The sequence below is a fragment of the Lontra canadensis genome, unplaced genomic scaffold (genome assembly GCF_010015895.1).
Source record: "Lontra canadensis isolate GAN:19392208 unplaced genomic scaffold, GSC_riverotter_1.0 scaffold51, whole genome shotgun sequence".
NCBI lineage: Eukaryota > Metazoa > Chordata > Mammalia > Carnivora > Mustelidae > Lontra > Lontra canadensis.
In genome coordinates this window covers 8,743,054-8,767,130 of record NW_022631045.1, presented here as the reverse complement: position 1 = coordinate 8,767,130, position 24,077 = coordinate 8,743,054, and the positions used below count along the sequence as shown (strand labels likewise).

Sequence of the window (24,077 nt, the reverse complement as noted above, 5' to 3'; positions counted from 1 at the left end):
ATGTTTTACTTGGGTACTCTCAAGTTCTAGAAATTTTTGGCTGTCTGATTCTTAAAATATCCCTCTAATTGCTTAATTGGTTCTTTAAAAAAACAAAAAAGTGAAGGGAAGAAAAGCAGCAAACCAAGGGGCATAGTTTGAAAGCATCGCCTATGTTTTGATAAAGAGGTAAGGGCTGGAGGAATATTGAGAAGGTCGGTGTAAGCCAAATGATCAGTTTTCTAGGTGAAACTCAAAAAGAAGTTAGCAAAGCAGTTTCCCTTTCTAGATCCCTGAGAATTAAGTTAACTTTGGATTTTCTGCTCCTTGTTAAAGCTGAGGTGCTGTTATCTGGCAATACAGTCTAATAGTTCTGATCTCTTTCTGTACTCCTTATCTAAGCTTCTTGACTTTATATATTTAAGGTTTTTCCCCTAACTTCTGAGTTGGTGTTTAAACATAATGAGTACTCGGGAAATATTGCTTACTTGCAACATTTCCCTTTAATGTGCATTTTAAAATAAACCTCTGAGAGTATATTACAGTATATCACAGTCTTCTGTAAAACATGTTGAATTTAGTTGTTCTCTTCCTATCAGCAGTGCAGTAATTAATCAAGTTCTTTTATTCAAGAAAATGATGTACATCCAGGTAGGGATCAGAGAGAGTTTCTGTTGTATAGAATTATTTCTTATGTATATCATTTTGGAACCAGAACAGCACAGCAATATTTATGGAACATTGGTAAGATAGGAAAACTCTCTTAGCACCTGTGAATTAATTTTAATAAGATCTTTAACTGGAGTTGACTGGGAATACAGTGTACATTTAATGAGTACTTACTGAATGAAAACTCTTTAGTGTGTTTGATATCTGTTTTGAAATAATAATGAGGGGAAATAGTATGTGGTTGAGTCTTAAAAGAATTTTTTGTGTATGTGCTAAGAGTGGCCAATGTTACAGGAAGAATCCATTTAATAATAAACCATATGTGTTTAGTTTCTTTGTAAAGATGTTTCTTTAACCTTCCATACAAGATATGTAGCAGTTTGTTCCTCTATTTAGATGTCATCTTCTGAAATAAGAATAATTTTAGTGGAAGAATGGGAAGGTAGGTAAAGAACAAAATTTAGTAACTAGATTTGAAAAGACAGATGGAATCATGAAAAGGATCTGGTACTGAGTGAACATATTTTTAGGCCCAGTTGGCATTGGAGGAGGACTAGAAGTCATAAATTGCACCAAAACGGATGGAAACCTATCCAGTCCTTGCCTACTGCTTCTGTTCTTAAAGGGCATTTGTGAATGTAAGCATATGGACGATGTAATTGGCAGGAGAGATGAGTTATTAATGTGAAAATCTAGGGGGTCTTGTGGATACTGTTTGGGTGCTTAAGAAAGTCTGTAGACCTAGCCACTTGGGACAAAGAGAAAAGAAAGTAAGTTGACAATACGCATATGGCTCTTAGGCATACAGCTGCTATAACTGCTAAAATAGCCTCAGATCTTGAAGTAGTTCCAGAATGTGAGAGCAGCGCATAAGGGAATCTGACTTAAAAACAAGGCAATGTTTGTTTTCTAATGTTCTCTTGTTAGTCCTTTGACTTCATATCAGATTTTTGTTGTGATCAATTTCTGCCTGTTCTAGGCACATCTAAAGAATAGTTTATGTTCTTTGCAAATTCCATTAGGTATGGGGTTGCCTAAGCCATTTAGGCTCTGGGCCTCTTAATTTCTTCATTTAGATGGTGACAAGGTTGAATTAAATAATCAGTGAGTTTTGTTTCAGCTTTTTTAAAACTGAAGTTCCTTTCTTATTTTTCTGTGAAGTGTTAGAAAATGCTTTAATGAGAGAAAACTAGAGACAGGAGTGATTGAGTAAACAGTTCAAGAAAAAGAGAGGGTGAGTAGCAAAAGAGAGGATAAGTAGCAACATCTCTTTGCCAGCCAGCTTACTAACTATAGGCCGCTCTTAAGTACTTTAAGTACACTTGAGGTAGTCACAGATAGTCTAGTTTGGCCCCTTCCTTGGTAGAGATGGCTAAAGTCACTGTGTACCTCTAGATCTACAAGTAATTTCTAAAAAATAAACCATCAGTGATACGAGATCAATTTATTTGTTTCATTTGTTTAAGGTAAGTATGGATAAGTTGGGGTATGGGAAGATCCTAATCAAAGTTTATCTAATCAAGAACATAGTTATTCAAGTATTAATAAAATTACCTTTGGAATTGTAGTTTATGTGTGGTTTTGATTTTCTTATTTGCCCACGTTTTTTTTTTTATTTTCTGCAAAGAACGTGAATTACCATTTTTTAAAAATTTTTAGCTCTATATGTACATGTATTGTCTGGTTTCTCAAAATTTTGTTAAAGGAATTCTAGTTGATTTCCAAACTTGCATTACAGAGACAAGAAGCAAAAGGGATAGAGAAAAGGACACAAGAGAAGAACGAGAGTATGAACAAGATCAGAGCTCTTCTAGAGACCACAGAGATGACAGAGAACCTCGAGATGGTCGGGATCGAAGAGATGCCAGAGATACTAGAGACCGACGGGAACTAAGGGACTCCAGAGACATTCGGGACTCCAGGGAGATGAGAGATTATAGCAGAGATAACAAAGAGAGCCGTGACCCCAGAGATTCTCGGTCTGCTCGTGATACCCATGACTACAGGGACCGTGAAAGTCGAGATACTCATCGAAAGGAGGATGCCTATCAAGAAGAATCCCGAAGTTATGGCAGAAACCATTTGAGAGAAGAAAGTTCTCGTACTGAAATAAGGAATGATGCAAGAAATGAGTCTCGAAGTGAAATTAGGAATGACCGGATGGGCAGAAGTAGGGGGAGAGGTCCAGAATTACCTGAAAAGGGTAAGGTTTTTGACTTGTCAGTGAACTGTATCTTGTATGCTTATATAGAAATTATTAAATCTTTTAAGGTTTCTTTTCTAAATATATTCTTTTTTACATTCATTATCATCATTTTGTCAAAGTAATTTTCAATTAGTTGAATTTTGGCCTTCCCTGTAAATTCCAAATAAGAATTGTTAAATTCCTAGGATTTAGGAATTTGCTAAAGTAGCAGAAGATAAATGGGTCCTGATTAAAATCCCCTGGTAAATTATATCCAATTATGCCTACCCTCTTGATTAGTGTGGAACACTAAGAAAATTCCTGTCAGGCAAAAAAGTAGAGTCAAAAGGAAATAATTTCTACTAAACAGGTACAAATATGATAAAATGATTATTAAAGTGGAATTAAAATGGTGGGCTTTCAAAATTGGTGGTATCAGAAATGACTGTTTTCCTCAGTATACTTGTGCTTTCTTCAAACCACTTCAGATAATTGCACATCAGAATTTTGAACCATTAACTTATTCTTCCCCTAAAAAGCCTTTACCAATACCCAGTAACTACCTACTACCTAAATGTTGTATTTGCCTCCCAGCTGCTTGGACTGAATTAGTTTTGACATGTGTTCCTCACCCCTTTCTTCTGCCCTTCCCTGAAATAATGCTGCAGATTTCTGAACATTTCATTATTTCCATTGGTCTTTTGGTATATCTTGGTCAATATTATAACTCCATATGAAGCTGAAGGCTTTCCTTACCTTCTCCTTCATAGTTGTCTTGGCTTTTCTTAGCCCTTTGCTTTTTCATATACATTTTTAAAATGAGGTGTTTTTTTTTTTTTAATTTTATGAAAAACTTAGATTTTTATTTCAAATGCATTAAATTTATAAATTTATAACTTTTTCTATTGAGGTCTTATGTATTTTATTACTGGGTGCCCAACATTTTTTGTGCTCTTGTCAGTGGTACTTAAAATTTTTTTTTCTTTCTTTTCATTAATGCATTTACATGGTTTAAAATTTCAAATGTATGAAAGAATATATTGTGAAAAGCCTTGCCTCTATTCCTGACCTTATTCATTTCTTTGCCAATTTTGTCTGTATCCTTCCCAGAAATATTCTGCATAGGCAGGTTTGTAGGTCTACTCATAATCCCCATCTGGTTTTACAAATATAATTTTTTTAAACTGTATATTACTCTATACCTTGCTGTTTTCATTTAAAAAAATACCTTGGAGATCATTCCATATCAGTGAACTTGATAAGCAGCTCCATCCCCTTCTTTGTGGTGCACATTGTCCATTGTAGGAATTACTGAAAAGATCTTTTATTTAAATTCCAGTTATCATACAGTGTAATCTTAGTTTCAGATGTACAGTGTAGTGATTCGGCATGTGCATACAACACCCATTGCCCATCACAAGTTCCCTTAATCCCCAACACCTATTTAACCCATCCCCCTACCACCTCCCCTCTGGTACCCTTCAGTTTGTTTTGTATAGATAAGAGTCTCTTTCTTGCTTTGCCTCTCTCTTTTTTTTTTTTAACTTTACTCATTTGTTTCATTTCTTAAATTCCATATATGAGTGAAAATATGTTGTCTTTCTCTGACTTATTTTGCTTAGCAAAATACTCCCTAGTTCCATCCATGTCACTGCAAATGGCAAGATTTCATTCTTTTTATGGCTGAGTAATATTCCATTGTGTACGTATACCATACTTTCTTTGCCCATTCATCAGTCATTGGACACCTGGGCTATTACCATAATTTGGCTAATGTAGATAGTGCTACATTGTAAATATAGGGGTGCATGTATCCCTTCAAATTAGTGTTTTTGTATTCTTTGGGTAAATACCTAGTAGTGCAATTATTATATTGTAGGGTAGTTCTATTTTTAATTTTTTGAGGAACCTCTATACCATTCTCCAAGTATACAATGCAAACACCTGTTTGCATTCCCACCACAACAGTGTAGGAGGGTTCCCCTTTCTCCACATCTTTTCCAACACCAATTGTTTCTTGTGTTGTTAATTTTAGCCATTTGGATAGGTGTCAGGTGATAACTCATTATAGTTTTGATTTTGTATTACCCTGATGATGAGTGATGTTGAGCATCTTTCATGTCTTTTGGCCATCTGTATGTCCTCTTGGGAGAAATGTCTGTTCATGTCTTCTGCCCATTTTATAATTGGATTATTCGTTTTGCAGTCCCTATCAAAATACGAACACCTTTTTGCACATAGCTAGAATAATCTGAAGTTAATACAGTAGTTCTTCCTTATCCACAGGGGCTGTGTTCCAGGATGCTGGGTGGATGCCTAAAAAAACCTCAAATAATATTGAACTCTCTATATACTAGGTCTTTTCCTGTGCATACACACCTATGATAAAGTTTAATTTATAAATTAAGCATAGTAAGATGTGATACAATGTGATAGATACACATCTATCAATATATAATTTATAGCACCTCCCCTATTATTCCAGTCTTTGTTTTTGAAGTGCTTAGTGAATAACTGTGTGTCACTAAATAATATCTTTTTAAAGTATTTTATTTTCTACCGCTTACTGTTGGTATATGAAATGATAATTGATACTTGTATATTAATCTTACATTATTATGTCACTGTATTTTTGTAGGAGATCTAATTGGATTCTCTTAAACATTTATGTCTGGGAACAGATTTGGCTCTTCTTTTCTGGTTATTTACTTACTGTCAATAACCTGCTGATCTTTCAATATAGTATTGACTGTAAGTGCATTTTAAAAATAGACTTCTTTGCTCTGTTTCAGATTTTAAAGTGTGATTTTTGGCCTTTTACCATTAAGCAGCATGTTTGTAGATTTTTAGCAGATTTTTTTATTGTGTTACAGAAGTCCCCTAATTTCCCCAGCTTAGCTAACAACTTGTATCATGACCATTTTTTCTGTATCTTGAGAAGGTCATAGTTGGTCTCTTTAACCTTTCTACTTATGTTATATATTTCTTTAAAATTTAGAACTATCCTGGCATTTCTAAGATGAATGGAATTTTTTTCATTTTTTTAAAGTTCTAGATTAGGTTAAACTGTGATATTGAATGAAACCTCTGTGTTTTCAATTGAGATTACATAAGATTAGTGGCATAATGGTAAATATTTAACAACGAACTCTTCAGAAAAAGTCCTCTAACTTTTAGCTTTTGCCAGTTTCCATGGTATAAATAAATACTCTATCCATATCAGATTTTCAGCTACTGACATGAGAAGAGATGCACACAATTGGCTCTTTCAGGCCACTGTGAACCAATTCTGCATGCCACTACGTAGTTCATTTTTTATGTTCTTGTTTGCCTTGGGCATCAAAGTTATACTAGACATACAAAATATGTTAGGTAGTGTTGCTTCTTTTTTCCTCTGGAACAATTTATGTATGATTAGTTATCTATTCTTTGACAATTTAACATTTGTCTGTTAAGCGTTTCCTATTTTTCTCATGGTTATAGCTTCTACTATCAGTTGAGTTTTCTCATTAAGAGTTAATAGATTTGGATTATTGTAATAGTTATAGATTTTTTTTTTCTTAAAGCAGTTATATTTTTCTAGGAAATTTGTTTTCAAATTTTTGATACAAAGAAGGTCCAAATTTTGCTTTTTTTAATCTCTTTTATATCTATAACTATATCCCCTTATTTTTCTTGCTCAATCTTGCCAGAGATGTGTCTGTTTTGAGTCTTTTCAAATAACTAATCTTTGGTTTATATTCTCTTGTATGTCTTCCGTTCTATTAATTTCTGCTCTTAAGTTTTACTTTGTTGTGAAATGTGTGGTAATTGTATTAGTAACCATTCTAAACACTTTGTAAGTTTTAATATGATTTCTTCCTTGATTCATGAATTAGGTAGAAATATGACTTTAAATTTCCAGTCATAACTTTTTAAAATAAATCCCCTTCCTTAATTTTAATTGTTGTCAGAGAAGACTTTAGAGTCGACTCTTTGACATCTGTATTTGTCAAGACTCTAAGCTGTGGCTCAGAAATTTACATAAATGTTCTGTGTGTGCTTTTAATAGTTGGATGCAAAGGGTGTCTCATGTCAAGCTTGTTAACCATGGTTTCAAATCTATAATTATTTTTAGTCTGCCTTTTCTGACATTACAGAGAAGTGAGTTAAATCTTCCACTGTTATTGTGAATTTGTTGATTTCATGTAATTTGATCAATTTTTGCTTTGAATATTTTAAGACTTTGCTGTTAGGTATAAAGGCAGATTATTCCTTTTACCACCGCAGAATGACCCTTTTTATCGCTAATAGTGCTTTTTGTTTTGAAGGTTATTTTACTAACATTTCTTTTGGTTTGTATTTGATAAGTATCTTTTTTCATCCTTTTTGCCTTGCTATATCTTTTTGTTTTAAATGTGACTCTAAACAGCATAGGTTAGACATATGTTGAATCTTCTTATTGTATCTTCTCTGATTCTTAACTTTCAGATTTTTCATCTCTCTTTCTCTTTTGTTTCCTGTGTCATTTCCTCAGACATATCTTTTTTTTTCCTTTTCTTTCTCCCCCCCCCAAGTATCTCTTAGCAGCATCTAAGCTATTACTTAATTTACTCGTTCCTAGATGTTTTATTTAGCTCATTTCTAGTTTTTAAAAAAATGTTTTAAATTTCTTCCTTGTGGTCTTTAATTATACAGATATTTTGACTATTAAAATACATTGTTAACAGTATTTAGAATTCTTCTCTAATTCTTTGAAGGCTCAAAGCCTGTTATGTATTGTGAGTGTGTGTAGCTCTGCATTTTTTTAAGCCACTTCACTGAGATATGATTGACATACAAAAAGCACATACAGCTTGGAGATATGTGCTCATGAATCCATCACTACTATCTATGCCATTAACATATCCATTGCCTGCACAAGTTTCCTCTTGCTCTCTCTTTACTATTTTGTATGTGTGTGATGAGAATGCTTAATATAACATCTACCCTCTTATCAAATTTTTTACTTTCCAGGACAGTATTATTAACTGTAGGCACTATACTGTACTGTAGGTACTATACTGTACTATAGAGCTCTAAGTCTTATTCATCTTCTACAACTGAAACTTTGTACCCTTTGACTAATACCTCTCCATCTCCTTCTACTTCCAGCCCTTGGCAGTTAACCGTTCTATTCTCTATTTCTAAGAGTTTGACTATTTTAGATTCCACATGTAAGTTGCACCATGTAGTATTTGTCTTTCTGTGTGTGACTTATCTCACTCAACATAATGTCCTCCAGGTTCATCTATGTTGCTATGTTGTCTCAAATGGCAGAATTTCCTTTTTTTTTTTTAAAGGATGAATAATATTCTGTTATATGTATATACCACATTTTCTTTATCCATTTATCTATCAGAGGGTTGCCTCCGTGTCTTGGCTATTTTAAATAATACTGCTGTGACATGGGCTTTCTCTTCCAGATCCTGATTTCAGTTCCTTTGGATATATACCCAGAAGTGGGATTACTGAATCTTTTGTGGTTCTATTTTTCATTTTTTTGAGAAACTGCTGGACTATTTTCCAATAGTGGCTGTGTAGCTTTGGATTATCATTACCACAGTCAGGGTTCAGCTCTGTATCACAGGACTCCTTGTTACCCCTTTGTAGCTGCACTCAAATCCCCTCTTTTGTCCCTGACCCCTGGCAACCACTAATATGTCCTCCATCTTATAATTGTTATTCCATAAATGTTACATAATGGAACCATGCTATATATATCCTGTTGAGATTGGCTTTTTCACTCAGCATAATTTCCTTGAGGTTCATCCAAGTTGTTACATGTATTAATAGTTCGTTCCTTGTAGTATTTCCCGGTCAGGGGATACCACAGTTTAACCATTCACCATTGAAAGACATTTGGGTACTTTCGAGGTTTTGGCTTTTACAAATAAAGCTTACTATGAACATTCATTTCCCACATTTTTTAATGAAAATTTTCAGGCACCACTTAATGTCCACAAAGTACCTTGGTTCTGTATTGGAATGTTTTTGCTATAAACTGTAATCAAAGCCATAATATATATCCACTTTTTCATTATTTTCATGATATTTCTGTGAATTAGGTATGAACAGATAGTTTTCATTTTTTGTTTTGTTGGGTTTGGGTTAACTGAAATGAGTCTTCTTGCTTTATGATTCCATTAAGACTTTTTTTATTGATAGGAAAAAACTGGGACTTAGCTTACCCAAGCCCATCATTAGACAACTTGGGTGTTCTGATCCAACATTTAATATTCTTTTCCACAATGATTACCATACTTTGAAACACTAACACACCTTCTTTATTTGTGTGTTTTTTGGGAAGAAAGTTTGTGACTGATGAAACTTGTGTAATAAAGTATATGTGTTTAAACATTTGTGTGAATATCCTTTGTTTAGGAAGTCGAGGCACAAGAGGTTCTCAAATTGATAGTCACAGTAGTAGTAGCAACTATCATGACAGCTGGGAAACTCGGAGTAGCTATCCTGAAAGAGACAGATATCCTGAAAGAGACAACAGAGACCAAGCAAGGGATTCTTCCTTTGAGAGAAGACATGGAGAGAGAGACCGTCGCGACAACAGAGAGAGAGGTTTGTCAAATCACTTATTATTCAATAATGGCCAACAGTGTTTGGGAGAATTGTCTTTTAAAAACCATTTATTAGTTTACTTTTTAATACATCTATTAAGACTTTTGCTTGTTGATACATTTGAAACTATTATATTTACTCATGTAATCTTCCTTGTTTACTTAGTTTAAGAGAGAGTGTGTAAATAGCTAGCTACCAAAGGACCTGTTTGGCAGCATGGTGGGTACTGAGGTGTAGTAAGTACTTGCATACTGCAAGAACCTACGTGCCCTACTTTATGTCTCTCACCTTAACTAAATAGCTTACAACCCTTTAAGAAATGTAGATGCTTGGGTGCCCATTCTAGGCATTTCTGATTGAGGAGATGCTTTCCCACCTGAGTATCCTGGCCACTCACTCACTAACTCTGATAATATACTGAGTCTTATAAGAGCTGTCAGAAGAACAAAGGGAAAAAAAAATGATGATGGTAGGGTTGGGGGTGATCTGAGGAAACATTTTATATGCATGTTTCTTCTTGAGAATTTACAATAGTTTAGCTAATTTTATATTCTTGTGTATCTTAAACATTTTTGGTTAATGTATTAGATTCTACTCTGTTAGATATACTCTCTTAAATCAGTTTTGAAGCAAGATTACTCAAAGTCATTTAAAAAGGGTTTATAAGCAGTTTCTTTAACAAGCTTTTATTGTCCATCTGTATTAGGGCCTTTAAACTCTTTAAGATCTTATGAAGCTCTTACTAACTTTGGCTGGTTACTGAAGTAAAGTTTGCTATAATGCTGAGATTAATATAGTACGAAATTTGACTGAGTAGGAAATTGAATAATGATGTTTCATAGTGGGCGGAATCACGAAGGTAATGTTGTGTGTGTTGATATGGGCAGTCTCATTAGAGAAGGAAGTCACTAAGACACCAGGTACTTCAGTAGTGTGGATGAGATTAGACTTGGTTGAGTTGAGTTTGGTAGGGTAAGCCTAATGGATTTGTGTTAAAAGATGTGTATGATTTCCTTAGTTACAAATGAGGCTGGAATTTATATGTTGTGTGTTGATACCTGAAATTATATCTTACCTAACGCTGATTCACCTCTCCTTAATCTAACATTTTATCCTTGTAATGTTGTGCTTTTTTAATGTCTTGTCTCTCTCTCTCTCTCTTTTTATTCCTAGTTGGATATCCTAGCTCAGGCTTTTTCATCTTATTCCTGAATTCAGTAGCAACATTTGGTTTCAGTCTTGTATTTAGTTCTCAACCATATGTGTATTAAGTTTCTGGGAACTTTGATAGTTGCTTTTTATGTATTAGCAGACTTAATATAGTAAAAGATACTAAGTCTGGGAATATATATATAAAATATCCTTTAAAATCCTTTTATCTTTATAATATTCCTGTGAGTGTTGGTATGACGACAAGAGAATTCACATTTCATAACTTATGAGATTTGGGCTAGGAGAAGGATAGTGATTTTTCCAGTTACAAAGAAGTAAGTTCCAGAGCTGGAATTCAAACTCAGATCTTGTGACTGCAAGTTCTGTCCTCTTTCTGTTTTACTTTACTATAACTACTTCAATAAATATCAGTTGTATGATTGAAACAGAACTATATATTTGAGGTTACTGGTATATTCCACGTTTATTGAGTACTCATGCATTTTGCTAGGTTCTTGAAGTACATTAGTTCTTGTGCTTATAGAACTTAATGGGAGGGAAGATACCTCCCCTTAAACACCCAAAAAGAGAAATGACTTTTCAGTGCAATCAAGGACACAAAGAATGTGCCCAGATAGAAATAAAGGATAAGAGAGGAACCTTCTTTAGATAGACTGTGTATAAAACTTTGAAAGATGACATTTATGCAGAAGCATAAATGCAAGAGAAGAAACTAGCATTGTGAAGATTGGGGGTAAAAACACTCCATGCAGAGGGAAGAGTATGTGCCAATTCTCTGAGATAAGAAATACTATGTCCTAGAGTTTGGATGAAGGCCTATGTGACCAGAGTACGGTGAGCAATAGGCAGATTGATAGAGGTTGAAGGTAGGGATGTGCACAAGCACCTTGTTCTGTGCTCAGGAATTTCAGTCTTCCCTTTAGTTCTTAACAGGCTGATTAGGATACACAGAGACAATTGGAGTGTGATTAATGTTATTACTGTATAAAGTTCTGTGAGATGACAGAGGGGAGCAGACAGGGTTCTGAGATCAGGAAAGCTTCCCTAAAGAGTTTGCTAGAAGGAACAGTGGAAGAACACTTTGCAGGGAAAAGGGATAGCACGTGCTGACACGCAGGACGAAAAGAAACATATGCTTAGAGTAGTAATGAGTTATGGTGTTGGGAGTAGAGGTATGCCATAACAGGTAGGGAAAGAAAGAAACTGGGAAAAAGGACTGGTGAGAGACTATAGACCAGGTTCTAAATAGTCTAATAAACCAGGCTAAAAATTTTTGATTGGTTGCCTTGTAGGCAGGGAAAAGTAGTTGGAAAAAATAGAGTTTTCATGGAAAAAGTATAAGTAAGTCTGGGGAAGGACTGAAGACAATGATACTAACCAGTTAGACTGTTGATGACATAGACATCTAGGAAGAGGTGATCAGAGTCTGTTAAGAATACTAACTGTAGGGATGGAGAGGGGAAATGGATTAAGAAATATTTTGAGAGTGAAATTGATGGATAGCTCAGAGCTCTCCAGCTTTCATGAATGGGTATGTCATTCATTAAGATAAAGAAATAATATGAAGAGAAAAGCATCTTTGAAGAACATATTTTGGGGAAAAGATAGAAAAACAAGTTTAGACACATTAAAATGATGTTCTTATATCCTCTCCATTTTCTTTGAAGTAAGAGACATTGTCTTTTTGGTTGGGGAAAATAGAATTTTTATCTGTCATAAGTGTGAGTAAAAAAGTTTATTCCCTGACATGACTGTAATCAGAAATTTCAAGTATGAATTACTACATGTTGTAGTATTGAATTACAGGTTCTGTAATCATCGTGACATTAGTATGACCCCTCAACCAGGAACTCAGACAATCTAAGACCATAAATATGTAGCATTTGGGGAATCAAAAGTGAACAGTAGAACCATTTTAAATTTAAGTTGGTTTCAGCAAAAATAAAAAAGGGTTTAGGAGAAACTGACTTCTAGTCCCAATGTCCTAATAAATCTGCCATCTCTGTGGCTTTGGCCAGTCAACTTTTGGACCATAATTTCTGTGTTTTTAAGAAACAGCCAGATAAGGTTTTGTTTTGTTTTAGCTTTAAAATTCTATGAACTTTTATATTGATAAGTAACCTCTAAAGAGTAAATATGCATTAAGTCTTGCCTTTTTCATCTGTGATAAGATAGGAAATTCAAATTACTATAATGATTGATCCCTTCCCTGGAAACATCCTTAAGTTATTCTGCTTTTAGTAAGCTGGTATTAGATATTCCACTTGAAAAGCTATTGACCATATTGTAACCCATACAATATGGGTTTATGACTAACCCATAAACATTATTACATAATATGGAAATAGAAACCTCATATAAGTAGCGTAGATCCTACCACAGTGAACTATTTTCAAAAATGGTTAATTCTGTGGAAAAGTCAATCCCACTTTTTTATACATTTTTCTGGTCCCAGACTAATTTCCTCCTCAACTGGGCATTTGGGCAGCATGTATTCATTTTCACTGTGTTTATATGATTCATGTATTGAAAAAAATATATTTATATAAAATGTGATGAGATGATCAGTTAACATTTTTAAGAAAACAGCTCTTCATCTGAGTGATGAGTTATATGATTAAATAAAACTTTTAATTTATTATAAATATATATCACTAGTATGAAACACTTTACATTTGATTACTTCAAGATTGCTAAGCATCAGTACCCTTAATATTCTAGTTTATGATAAATTGATATTGCAGCAACAATTATTGACATGTTTTGTTCTACTATATTTTCCTCACATAATAGCTGCACTTTGATATGTATATATTTTGGCCTGAAATTAGAGGTGTGACTTACGAGGGAAATTTTTTTTTTCCTTCAGCTCCTATGTTCTACACCTCCTGCTGCCCCTATCCTTTGCCACCAGTGTTCTCAGGTCCTGCTGGGGGGACAGAGAAGATCAGAGGTGAAGGGTAGAGATGGCAGAAAGTGGGGTTGGAGCAGTGGGCTGGAGGTAGGGTAGGGAGCATGCAGAGAAAGATCAAAGGTGGATCAGTGGGAGGTGGGAGGAGGGTTGATGGGGAACAGAAAACATGTTAGTTAGAGGGCAAATAAAACTTACCTTTAAGAAAAAAAATTTGTAAACATCTAGGGGTGATTATTTGGATGATTAACTTAAACGTAAATATAGTACCTGATTTATATTTGCTGCCAGTGTGACCCTATACACAGATAAAATTTAAGATTTGCCATATTGTCTTACCAATAGGTTATCTGTCAAATTAATCACTGACAAAACTTGATTTTCATTGTAGATCAAAGACCAAGCTCACCAATTCGACATCAGGGAAGGAATGACGAGCTTGAGCGTGATGAAAGAAGAGAGGAACGAAGAGTAGACAGAGTGGAGGATAGAAGAGATGAAAGGGCCAGAGAAAGAGAGAGGGAGCGAGAGCGAGACAGAGAGCGGGAGAGGGAGAGGGAGCGTGAGCGGGATCGGGAAAGAGAGAAGGAGAGAGAGCTGGAAAGAGAGCGTGCTAGGGAGCGGGAGAGAGAAAGAGAAAGAGAAAAGGAGAGGGACCGTGAAAGAGAGCGAGATCGTGACCATGATCGAGACAGGGAGAGAGAGAGGGAGCGAGATAGGGAAAAAGAGCGGGAGCGAGAGAGAGAAGAACGGGAGAGAGAGAGAGAGCGAGAGCGGGAGAGGGAACGAGAGCGAGAGCGGGAACGAGAGAGAGCAAGAGAAAGGGATAAAGAACGAGAGCGTCAGAGGGATTGGGAAGACAAAGATAAAGGACGAGATGACCGCCGAGAAAAGCGAGAAGATACCAGAGAAGACAGAAATCCCAGAGATGGACACGAAGAGAGAAAGTCAAAGTAAGAATGAGAATGAATCAGTTTTTTTAAAGTTACATTTCAGTAAAGAGTTAAAAAGTTTCATTTAATGCTTTTTAGTGTGCCCCTAATGTCCTTATAATAATTCTTTTTCCTCTCTACATTTTCCTGTATTTTAATTTTATTATATATATTTCGTGCTTAGTCTTTTGAATTGTCTAGGAAAAGAAACACTTTCTCATCCTATTTCTGTAGCCATGGATATAATTAATCATTCTTACTTACTGTGCCATTTTTGATGAGTATTGGCTTATTTTGCTTCTATAGATTTGTTAAGGAATACAACTATAACCAATAAACTACACCTTATCATATCCACTTTATAACTAGTTCATGGAGTTGACCAGTCACCAAGAAGTATTACCTATGCTATCCCTAATAATCCTTCATGAGTTTTGTGTACTTACAAGTCTGGAGTCATTACCCCCAGCCCTGGAAGCATTCACAGTGTCTTAAAACTGAAGGAAGTCCTACAACCACTACAAGGCTAGAAGATGAGAGAGAGGAGTTGTCCTCTCTTGAGCTATGGAGTTATAGTATGTTATTGGGATCATAAGATGTGGTGTTATTATTGCAAATATCTGAGGACAGTTTCTCTTTTCTTTCTTTTTTCCCACTTGTCTTTTTTTTTTTTTTTTTAGACAAAAGGAATTTATTTGCTCAGGTATCTGGGAAGTCCATGGTCGGTGTTCATTTGTTCTGATGTGACTGTATTCAGACTTACAAACAAAGTATTAGGAATGCTGTCTCTCCATCTCTCCACTGTTTTCTTCTGTGTGAGTTCCAGTTTCAGAAAGGTTTTCTCCAAATGATGGCTAAGATGGCTTGAGTGTATGCCTATCATCTTCACAGCCTTCTCTGTATGTTGGGGCTCTCATTAATTGAGGAGTAGACAAGGGAGCTAAGTCAGTCACCGTAGCCATGAGAATTTTGAACTCCTTCGTCAATTTTGAGATTTTATGGACATAAAGCCAACTTTGTTGGAGTTAACTGCCCTTTTTTCTTTAAGTTTGCTAAAACAAACAAATAATTTGTATATCCGTTGCTTCTGCCTCTAGCTCATTTGAATCATGGTGAATACAGCTCCCTGCTTTAAGTTTTTTTCATCATTGCTATTGGAGATTATGGTTATAGACAAAGAACATAGCACAGAAGTGGAGGCTTCTTCTGTTAGATCTTGGCTTCCCTTAATTCTGCAGCCAGGGTTTTCTATAGTTCACCCCCTGGCTTCCCTTTCCCCATGTTTTAAAAACAAAATCTTACATTAACATTAAATTCAGCTAGTACCCTTAACATGTAGGCACACAATACATATTATTTCTCTTCTCTGACCAGGTCCTTAAGCAAAGATCGAAATTCTGAAATCTTTGTTACTTACTATTATTATCCAGGCCTGTGCTTTGATTTCATTTTTTCGTGATTCTGATCTCTACTTAGAGTAAAAAGTTTGCTCTGGTTCTTTGCCACTGGACAATCCAAACATTACAAGAACCCCAGAAACTTAGGAGTCAAACAGTTCTATAACAATAACTAGCTATCTGAGACTAGTATCTTGATATTTTTATCAATTATATTGTCATCTCAGGGGCGCCTGGGTGGCTCAGTGGGTTAAGGCCTCTGCCTTCAGCTCAGGTCATGATCCTAGCGTCCTGGGATTGAGCCCCACATCCAGCTCTCTGCTCAGCTGGGAGCCTGTTTCCCTCTCTCTCTGCTTGCCTCTCTGCCTACTTGTGATCTCTGTCTGTCAAATAAATAAATAAAATCTTTAAAAAAAATTATGTTGTCATCTCAGTAGTTGAATTTATCCAGAACTTCTTTAACCACTATTATATAGGTTTTATTTGCTGAATTGCCATACTATTTATTTTATTCTTAATTTTGTTTCTGTAGCTATTTCCTTGAAGTTAAAGTTTTTTTGTATATTTTAATTATTCACTTTATTCTCATATATCAGTTATCTCTTGCTGTGTATCAAACCACACAGAAAGTTAGTAGTTTAAAGCAACAACAGTTTACCCGCTCATAATCATATAGATTAACATTTTTGTCTGGGCTCAGCAGAGTACTTCTGCTGATCTTAACTTGGGATCACTCATGTTTCCAGTCAGTCTGGTAGTTCAGCTGGGTCTGGATGACCCAAAATGGCCCCAGTCTTATGTCTTGGTACTGGCTGTTAGGTTAGGGCATCTCTTTTTCTCCTCCACATGACCTTTCATCCTCCAGTAGTCTAAACTCTGCATATAATGATGGACATATACTCAGAGGGCAAAAGCAGAAGTCTGGTTGCCTCTTGAGTCCTGACTTTCCAAACTTACACAATGTTCTTTCACCACAATGCTCTTGTCATAGCAAGTCAGTGGGCCAGCCCAGATTCAAAGAATGGAGAGATAATGATGATGAGTTTCAGATAGAGAATTGTATGAGCTTGTGCCTGTAAGTTGTCATACTAATCTCCCTTTTCCCACCTGGTTACTCATCTGTGTAAATGAGCTGTCAAGGAGATAGGTGTACTGCAGTGTTTTTGCCACTTTTAACCATAGTATTTATAAACAAAGTTAATAAAAAGCTGGCCAAAATTTAATGAATAAATAGGAAAACACTAGAATAATTTAAGTACCAGAGATATTAATGACTAGTCATTTAATGTTTAACCTAAAGACCTAGAAATATAGTGAACATATGAATTATTTTATTAACTTGCCACCAAGCAAGTGATTTTTGTTCTAAGAAGAGGGAAGGAACCAATTTTTCCAGTATACCCACAACATGACTGACACTGGGTGTATGATATAACTAACTTAAATTCATGTCTTTTTTGACTCTAAAGCAAATACTAAATTTTCTCATTTGGCTTCCCAACATAAAATATTTCTTTATCATAAAAACTAAAATTAATGAGTAAGTTTTAGTCAAGGGTGCATTAGTATATTATTAATGCCTCTGTTGTATGTTGTACCATCTTGTAGCAATTAAATCTGGTGATTTAATGAAGAAAGACCTATTGCCGTGCATTTTAAGTCCACAATTGTGTGTCTTAACAAACGAAGTGAAGAGTTTTATTAAAGATGCTGAATACCTTTTGTATGATATAGCTCTGACAATATTGCCCTCACAATTTTATATTCTAGTTATAGCAAAGACATAATACTAGTAAAAAAATCACTTTTTTATCCCCTGGAGATTTATAAATTATATTTGTTCAACTTAGGAAACGTTATAGAAATGAAGGAAGTCCTAGCCCTCGTCAGTCACCTAAGCGCCGGCGAGAGCATTCTCCTGACAGTGATGCGTACAACAGCGGAGATGATAAAAGTAAGCAGAATCTATTTTCTGTGTTTCTATATACACTTTCTTTTATAACCATGAGACCATTCTTTGGCATTAGTAGAAAATGATGAAGTAAGATTTAAAATTTTTCTTGCTCTGCTGCCTCTGAATATCTCATGTGACTAAAGTATATGCTAGAAATACAGTTCCTATATCGTACTGGCACCGTCATCTCCTACTATTTGTAATAAAGCCCTGTTGTGAGTGAAATTATTGCCGCTTTTAAAGTTTTAAAATGAAAAGTGAGAGGTTGGGTTATTATTATTTCTGTGTAACATGCCATGTTGTTTACCTGGTGAAAGTGTGATTACTTTCATCTTTTTGTATAGATGAAAAACATAGACTCTTGAGCCAGGTTGTACGACCTCAAGAGTCTCGTTCTCTCAGTCCATCACACCTTACAGAAGACAGGCAGGGTAGATGGAAAGAGGAAGATCGTAAACTAGAAAGAAAAGAGAGTTCAAGGCGCTATGAAGAGCAAGAGCTCAAAGAGAAAGTTTCTTCTGTAGATAAGCAAAGAGAACAGACAGAAATTATGGAAAGTTCAAGAACTCGTGCACAAGACATGATGGGACACCACCTGTCTGATGATCGAGACATACCTGATCGAGCTCATGATGAGAATAAGAAAAAAGCAAAAATTCAAAAGAAACCTATTAAGAAAAAGAAAGAGGATGATGTTGGGATAGAGAGGGGTAACACAGAGACAGCATCTGAAGATGGTCAGGTATTTTCACCAAAAAAAGGACAGAAGAAGAAAAGTATTGAAAAAAAACGTAAAAAATCCAAAGGCGATTCTGATATTTCTGATGAAGAAGCAGTACTGCAGAATAAGAAGAAGAGAGGCCCACGGACTCCCCCTATAACAACCAGAGAGGAACTGGTTGAAATTTCCAATGGTAAGGATGGCAGTCTAGAGGATTCTCAGAAAAAAGAAGATACGGCATTCAGTGACTGGTCTGATGAGGATGTACCTGACCGTGCTGAGGGGGCAGAACCGGAGCATGCTGCCAGGGCTCCTACTCCTGGAAGGACGCCTTCTCCGTCTTCTCTTCCTCCTCCTCCTCCTCCTGTAGCCACTGCTGCCAGTACCACTGCTCCTGCTACTCTCTCCGCATCTGCTGCCACCACCTTCAGCGCATCCGCCACCACCATTGCCGCCTCTGCCACACCCAGTACCGCCAACGAAGACTCACATAGAAAATGCCATAGAACACGAGCGGAAAAAGTAGAGGCACCTCACGTCACTATAGAAGATGCGCCACATCGCAAGCCAGTGGATCAGAAGAGGAGTAGCAGCCTTGGGAGCAATCGGAGTAATCGTAGTCATACGTCTAGTCGTCTCCGTTCCCCATCCAATGATTCTGCCCATCGAAGTGGAGATGACCAGAGTGGTCGAAAGAGAGTACTGCATAGTGGCTCAAGAGATAGAGAGAAAACAAAAAGTCTGGAAATCACAGGAGAGAGAAAATCTAGGATTGATCAGTTAAAGCGTGGAGAACCCAGTCGAAGTACTTCTTCAGGTAATAAAATTGAATTATAATCTAGCCAAGTGTTAACTGTCTTAGTATATTACATACAATTTTATATTTTATGCAGATTATAAAGTAAATGCGAAATTGGTTACGATACACAGTGCCTTAAAGTTTAAGGAGCTTAAAAGCTTAAGCATGCCACCAAAATGTTACCATTTAATACCAGCGTTATAATAGAGATACTTTGAGTGACGCCCATCAGTTTAACATCAAGATGTTAGTAAGTATATCTTGGTGGAAGGGCTTATGTATTCAGGTCCCTTATTGATGCCTAAAATTTTAACCTTCCTGCTCTTCTTCCTACAGCCAGTGCTTTTTCTTTTGACCCCAGAAAATAAGGTAGGATATAGGAAGAGATCATATAATGAAGTGATCAGTTCTGTTAATGCTGACCCATTTTACGCATATATTTCTTAGAAGATATTTTGTGGTTATAGTGGAAATAAACGTGTTTCCTTGTCTTTTACATATTTAATTAGCACTTTAATGGAGAGAGATCAATTTTTCCTTAAAATGAGTTCTGTGTATAATTGGAAATGGAGAAGTATCAAATTGTAAGCTTTAAAGGACCCTAAGATATGAAGCATTTTCTTCCTCTTGAAGTACAGTGGACATAGAATGTTGCATTAGTTGGAGGTGTTGTATATAACACAGTGATTTGACTTATGCTTTGCTCACCACAAGTGTAGCAACAATGAAGCATGTTTTATCTTCTCATATGTTAACTCTTTGTATATTTATTTTAGATCGCCAGGACTCAAGGAGCCATAGTTCAAGAAGAAGTTCTCCTGAATCAGATCGACAGGTCCATTCAAGATCCGGGTCGTTTGATAGCAGAGATAGGCTTCAAGAACGTGATCGGTATGAGCATGATAGAGAGCGGGAAAGAGAGAGGAGAGATACAAGACAGAGAGAATGGGACCGAGATGCTGATAAAGATTGGCCACGGAACAGGGATCGAGATAGATTGCGGGAACGAGAGAGAGAACGAGACAAAAGGAGAGATTTGGACAGGGAAAGAGAGAGACTAATTCCTGATTCTGTGGAAAGGGACAGGGACAGGGACAGAGACAGAACTTTTGAGAGTTCTTCCCAAATAGAGTCTGTTAAACGCAGTGAAGTAAAACTGGAAAGTGAACATGAAAGAGACCTAGAAGGCACTTCGCGAGATTCTCTTGCTTCGGATAAGGAAAAAATGGATAAAGATCTAGGATCTGTGCAGGGATTTGAAGATATAAACAAAGCTGAGAGAACTGAGAGTGTGGAAGGTGAGTGCCACACGTTTTTGTCTGTTACCCTGCTCCGTTCCTTTTCCATTTATATAGGAAACAAAATATTTTCTTAAGAAGGTGTTCTGCTGGGTTCCCAGGTGGCTCAGTGGGTTAGGCCGCTGCCTTCAGCTCGGGTCATGATCTCAGGGTCCTGGGATCGAGTCCCGCATCGGGCTCTCTGCTCGGTGGAGAGCCTGTTTCCCTCTCTCTGCCTGCCTCTCTGCCTACTTGTGATCTCTCTCTCTGTCAAATAAATAAATAAAATCTTTAAAAAAAAAAAAAGTGTTCTGCTGATATGCATAAGGAAAAGCCCTGTGATATTCAAAAATGCATTCCCCTGATTGGTACTGTCAGGATAGACTTGGTTCAAATTAGCCTATATGAAATAAAAGAAACTTAAATGTGATTTCTGGAGGTGTTAAAAAAATAGTTATCACCTCCTTTTCTTAGATGCTTAAAAAAAATCACAAACAGAAGTTATTTCTTGGTTCAGAGATGGACTAAATAACTATTAGTGATCCTGTTTCCCAGGGCAGTTGAGAACAAATACATGAAACTGTATGCATTCCCCAAAGCTGCATTTCCCTCTGACCCACTCAGAGCCAGCCTCAGCGGTGGGGAACATCATTCTCCACTGCCCTACTCCTCCTTCAGCCCCAGACTGCACTACAGGCTGACTCACACCTCTGAATTCTCTGAAGGCACTACACTCCAGCCATCTTTGTCCCCTCTCTTCCCATTGTCTGGTAGACATTTGCCCTTTTATCTTCTTTTACTCAGACATCAACTCCCAGTCTGTGTGTCATTTCCTCTGTGAAGCCTCCTCTGCTCTGGGGGTTTTTCAGAGCACCTGGTCTGTATTGCTTTTATAGCATCCCCACACTGTATTACAGTAATTTTTCTATGGTTTTCTCCCCCACTATACTGTATTCCTTTGTTAGGGACCCAGAGCTTTTCATTTCCTTATCATCAAGACTGTAGCAAGGACACAGTAAATGGTTGATGAATGAAAATATGTACTGCCTGTGCATACATACCCACACATCTTATTCATTGGTGAATTATAAGCTGGCTTAACAATAGTAATGACTCCCCTGGGAATTCTCCTGGAACTTCTGTCTCCTTGGATTGTCCCGTTCTGGTACCAGTGCGCATACCATTCTGATAAAACCTCTCCATTTCAATCCCTCAAGAAATTATGAGATACTTGTATGTAAGTGGCAATGTTTTACTGTTCATTTGCCATATTGTAACATTGGGCCCAGAGTAAAATTCATATTCTTTTGGAACTGTAAACATCTTTACCATTTCTTGGTTAACTGATTAGATATATTCCAGTACACCATCTGTTAGATACTTTTTCTCCCTAACAGAAACATTTTTATCTCGGTGTTCTTCACATTACAGTTCCATCTCAATTTTGAGTATAAATAGCCTCAAATCGTGATGGCACTAATGGAGGTACAACCTTGGGGTATAATTGAATATAATTGAACTAATCATTATAATAGCTCTCTTGTGATTGGAGTCAGTGCCCCTCATCCCTAAGATACATCATATCATTCACTGGTTATGATCACAGATAACATAGCGTAAAAATTTATAGGTGAATTACCTAATGTGAGATAAAAAATTTTATTCATCTATAGTAGGAAAATGAGTTGGATAAACTTGAAAAAATAAAAGTGTTATTTGCATATATGTTTAGACATATATTTCTATAATGAACTCATTAAAGTTGGTTACCTTAAAAGCAAATTGGTGGAGGCATAAGGAGATTATTAAAGAATTTAATAGAATAGAAAATTATGGGATGACTAGAAACATCTCATAGTTTACTGTATTTTATTTGCTGCAGATTTATACCTGTGAAGCATAGTGTTGCATTTTGAAAACTAGTGTTGTAAACTCAGTAAAGTATGTGGGTAACTGCTGATTAGAAATATTAAGCATACTCTGTAGTTTTAGGAAAGTTTTTAAGTTCACAACTAACTCACTAGGTGACAAAGCTTAGCTTATGTGGTTGAGAAAGATAAGTAAGGTAAATAAAATGAATGCTGGTGGTACCAACAAAATATTTTAAAATTATATTACAGCATTCTTTTTAAAATTGTGTTGGAATAGGGAAGATGAATGGGGAGGTAGGGAGAAGATTAATGGCACTTTTACATTTTTACCTCACTGCTGTAAAGATCTTCGTATCATCAGCTAAATGCTATGAACAGGTCTGCAAGTTTTTTTTAGTTAATGAGCTTATATAGGTAAAGAAATTATTGCATCCTTTTGAAGTTAGTAAATTTGGATTTACTTGAAGTTTATAAGAAATTGACACATGCAAGCAACATTAATAAGTTAGTGGTACCTTATGTCATATTTTAATTGTAATCTTATAACTTGTTTCGATATTGCTGTTAATACTATGTTCTTGCCATTAAATTTCAGTTTTTTTCTTTTTGAATTGTCAAGTATTTTAAATAATTAAGAAATGTAGTTTTCTAAGGAAAAAAAACTTTTCAGGTATTTTTAGTGTTTCCTCTTTGGTTTCACTTAGATGTCCCTTAGATGTGCTCTTTGACAAGAAATTGATCTTTCCAAAGCAGGAGATGACGAATCCAAGTTAGATGATGCACATTCATTAGGATCTGGTGCTGGAGAAGGATATGAGCCAATCAGCGATGATGAGCTAGATGAAATTCTGGCAGGTGATGCTGAAAAGAGGGAAGACCAACAGGATGAGGAGAAGATGCCAGGTAATCATTTACATGTGTGGTTGAACATAATATCATAAGTCAGATAATTCTTAAGGTAGTTTTTGTTCCCTTTCATGCTGTGTGAATTAATGAAAGGCAGTTGGAATTTTTCCCTTTATGTTTAAGACTGAAAGGCCAATAAAATGAAAATTATAGTCCATATAGTCTGCTCATTTTTAAGTAGACATTGCCCATAAATTGGAAAGGGTCCCATTTAAAATAGCAAAGTTCTAAGATTGCATTCCACAGGTTAAGATTGATATTACATGACCTAGAATCTAACCAAATACTGATTGCCTAACAACGTTCTAGGTGGTAGACTTATGGTACAGAACTTCAAAATTGTGGTTTCACAAGCCAATTTTTGAAACAATCATTCAAAAATTTACAATCGTTGAAATTATATTTGAACAGTATCTGTATACCTCTGTCAGTTTTCTGAACCAAATTATTTTCCCTTATAATATACTCTATGCATTGCCAGAGCTTATTCTAGTGACTACACCATGAAATAACACCCATTGATGTTCCTGTTGAATATCCCAATTAGTCTGATTGTTTTAACTTTTTTTTTAAGTCATCATGAGGGTCTTTGCTGTGTCTGGGTATGTAAAATATTAAACTTTTATTTTGACTTAATTTTTTATATTTCATAATTTTTCCTACTAATGCAGAAGGTATGATTGTTACCTTTTTTATTATATGCCATTAG

General features: G+C 35.9%; 1 protein-coding gene across 5 annotated transcripts in view; it reads left to right on the top strand.

Moving 5' to 3' along the window:
• Nucleotides 1-24,077, top strand: part of ZC3H13 (zinc finger CCCH-type containing 13) — a 92,372-nt gene that overhangs the window by 56,722 nt on the left and 11,573 nt on the right. For 3 of the 5 annotated variants that reach the window (XM_032874003.1, XM_032874002.1, XM_032874005.1), the window contains 7 exons: nt 2,387-2,851; nt 9,236-9,427; nt 13,903-14,464; nt 17,691-17,794; nt 18,139-19,332; nt 20,091-20,612; nt 23,213-23,365. In XM_032874003.1, coding sequence (XP_032729894.1) covers nt 2,387-2,851; nt 9,236-9,427; nt 13,903-14,464; nt 17,691-17,794; nt 18,139-19,332; nt 20,091-20,612; nt 23,213-23,365 — 3,192 coding nt within the window. The remainder of the gene's footprint in view (nt 1-2,386; nt 2,852-9,235; nt 9,428-13,902; nt 14,465-17,690; nt 17,795-18,138; nt 19,333-20,090; nt 20,613-23,212; nt 23,366-24,077) is intronic. The other 2 variants (XM_032874004.1, XM_032874006.1) reach the window with 2 other exon arrangements.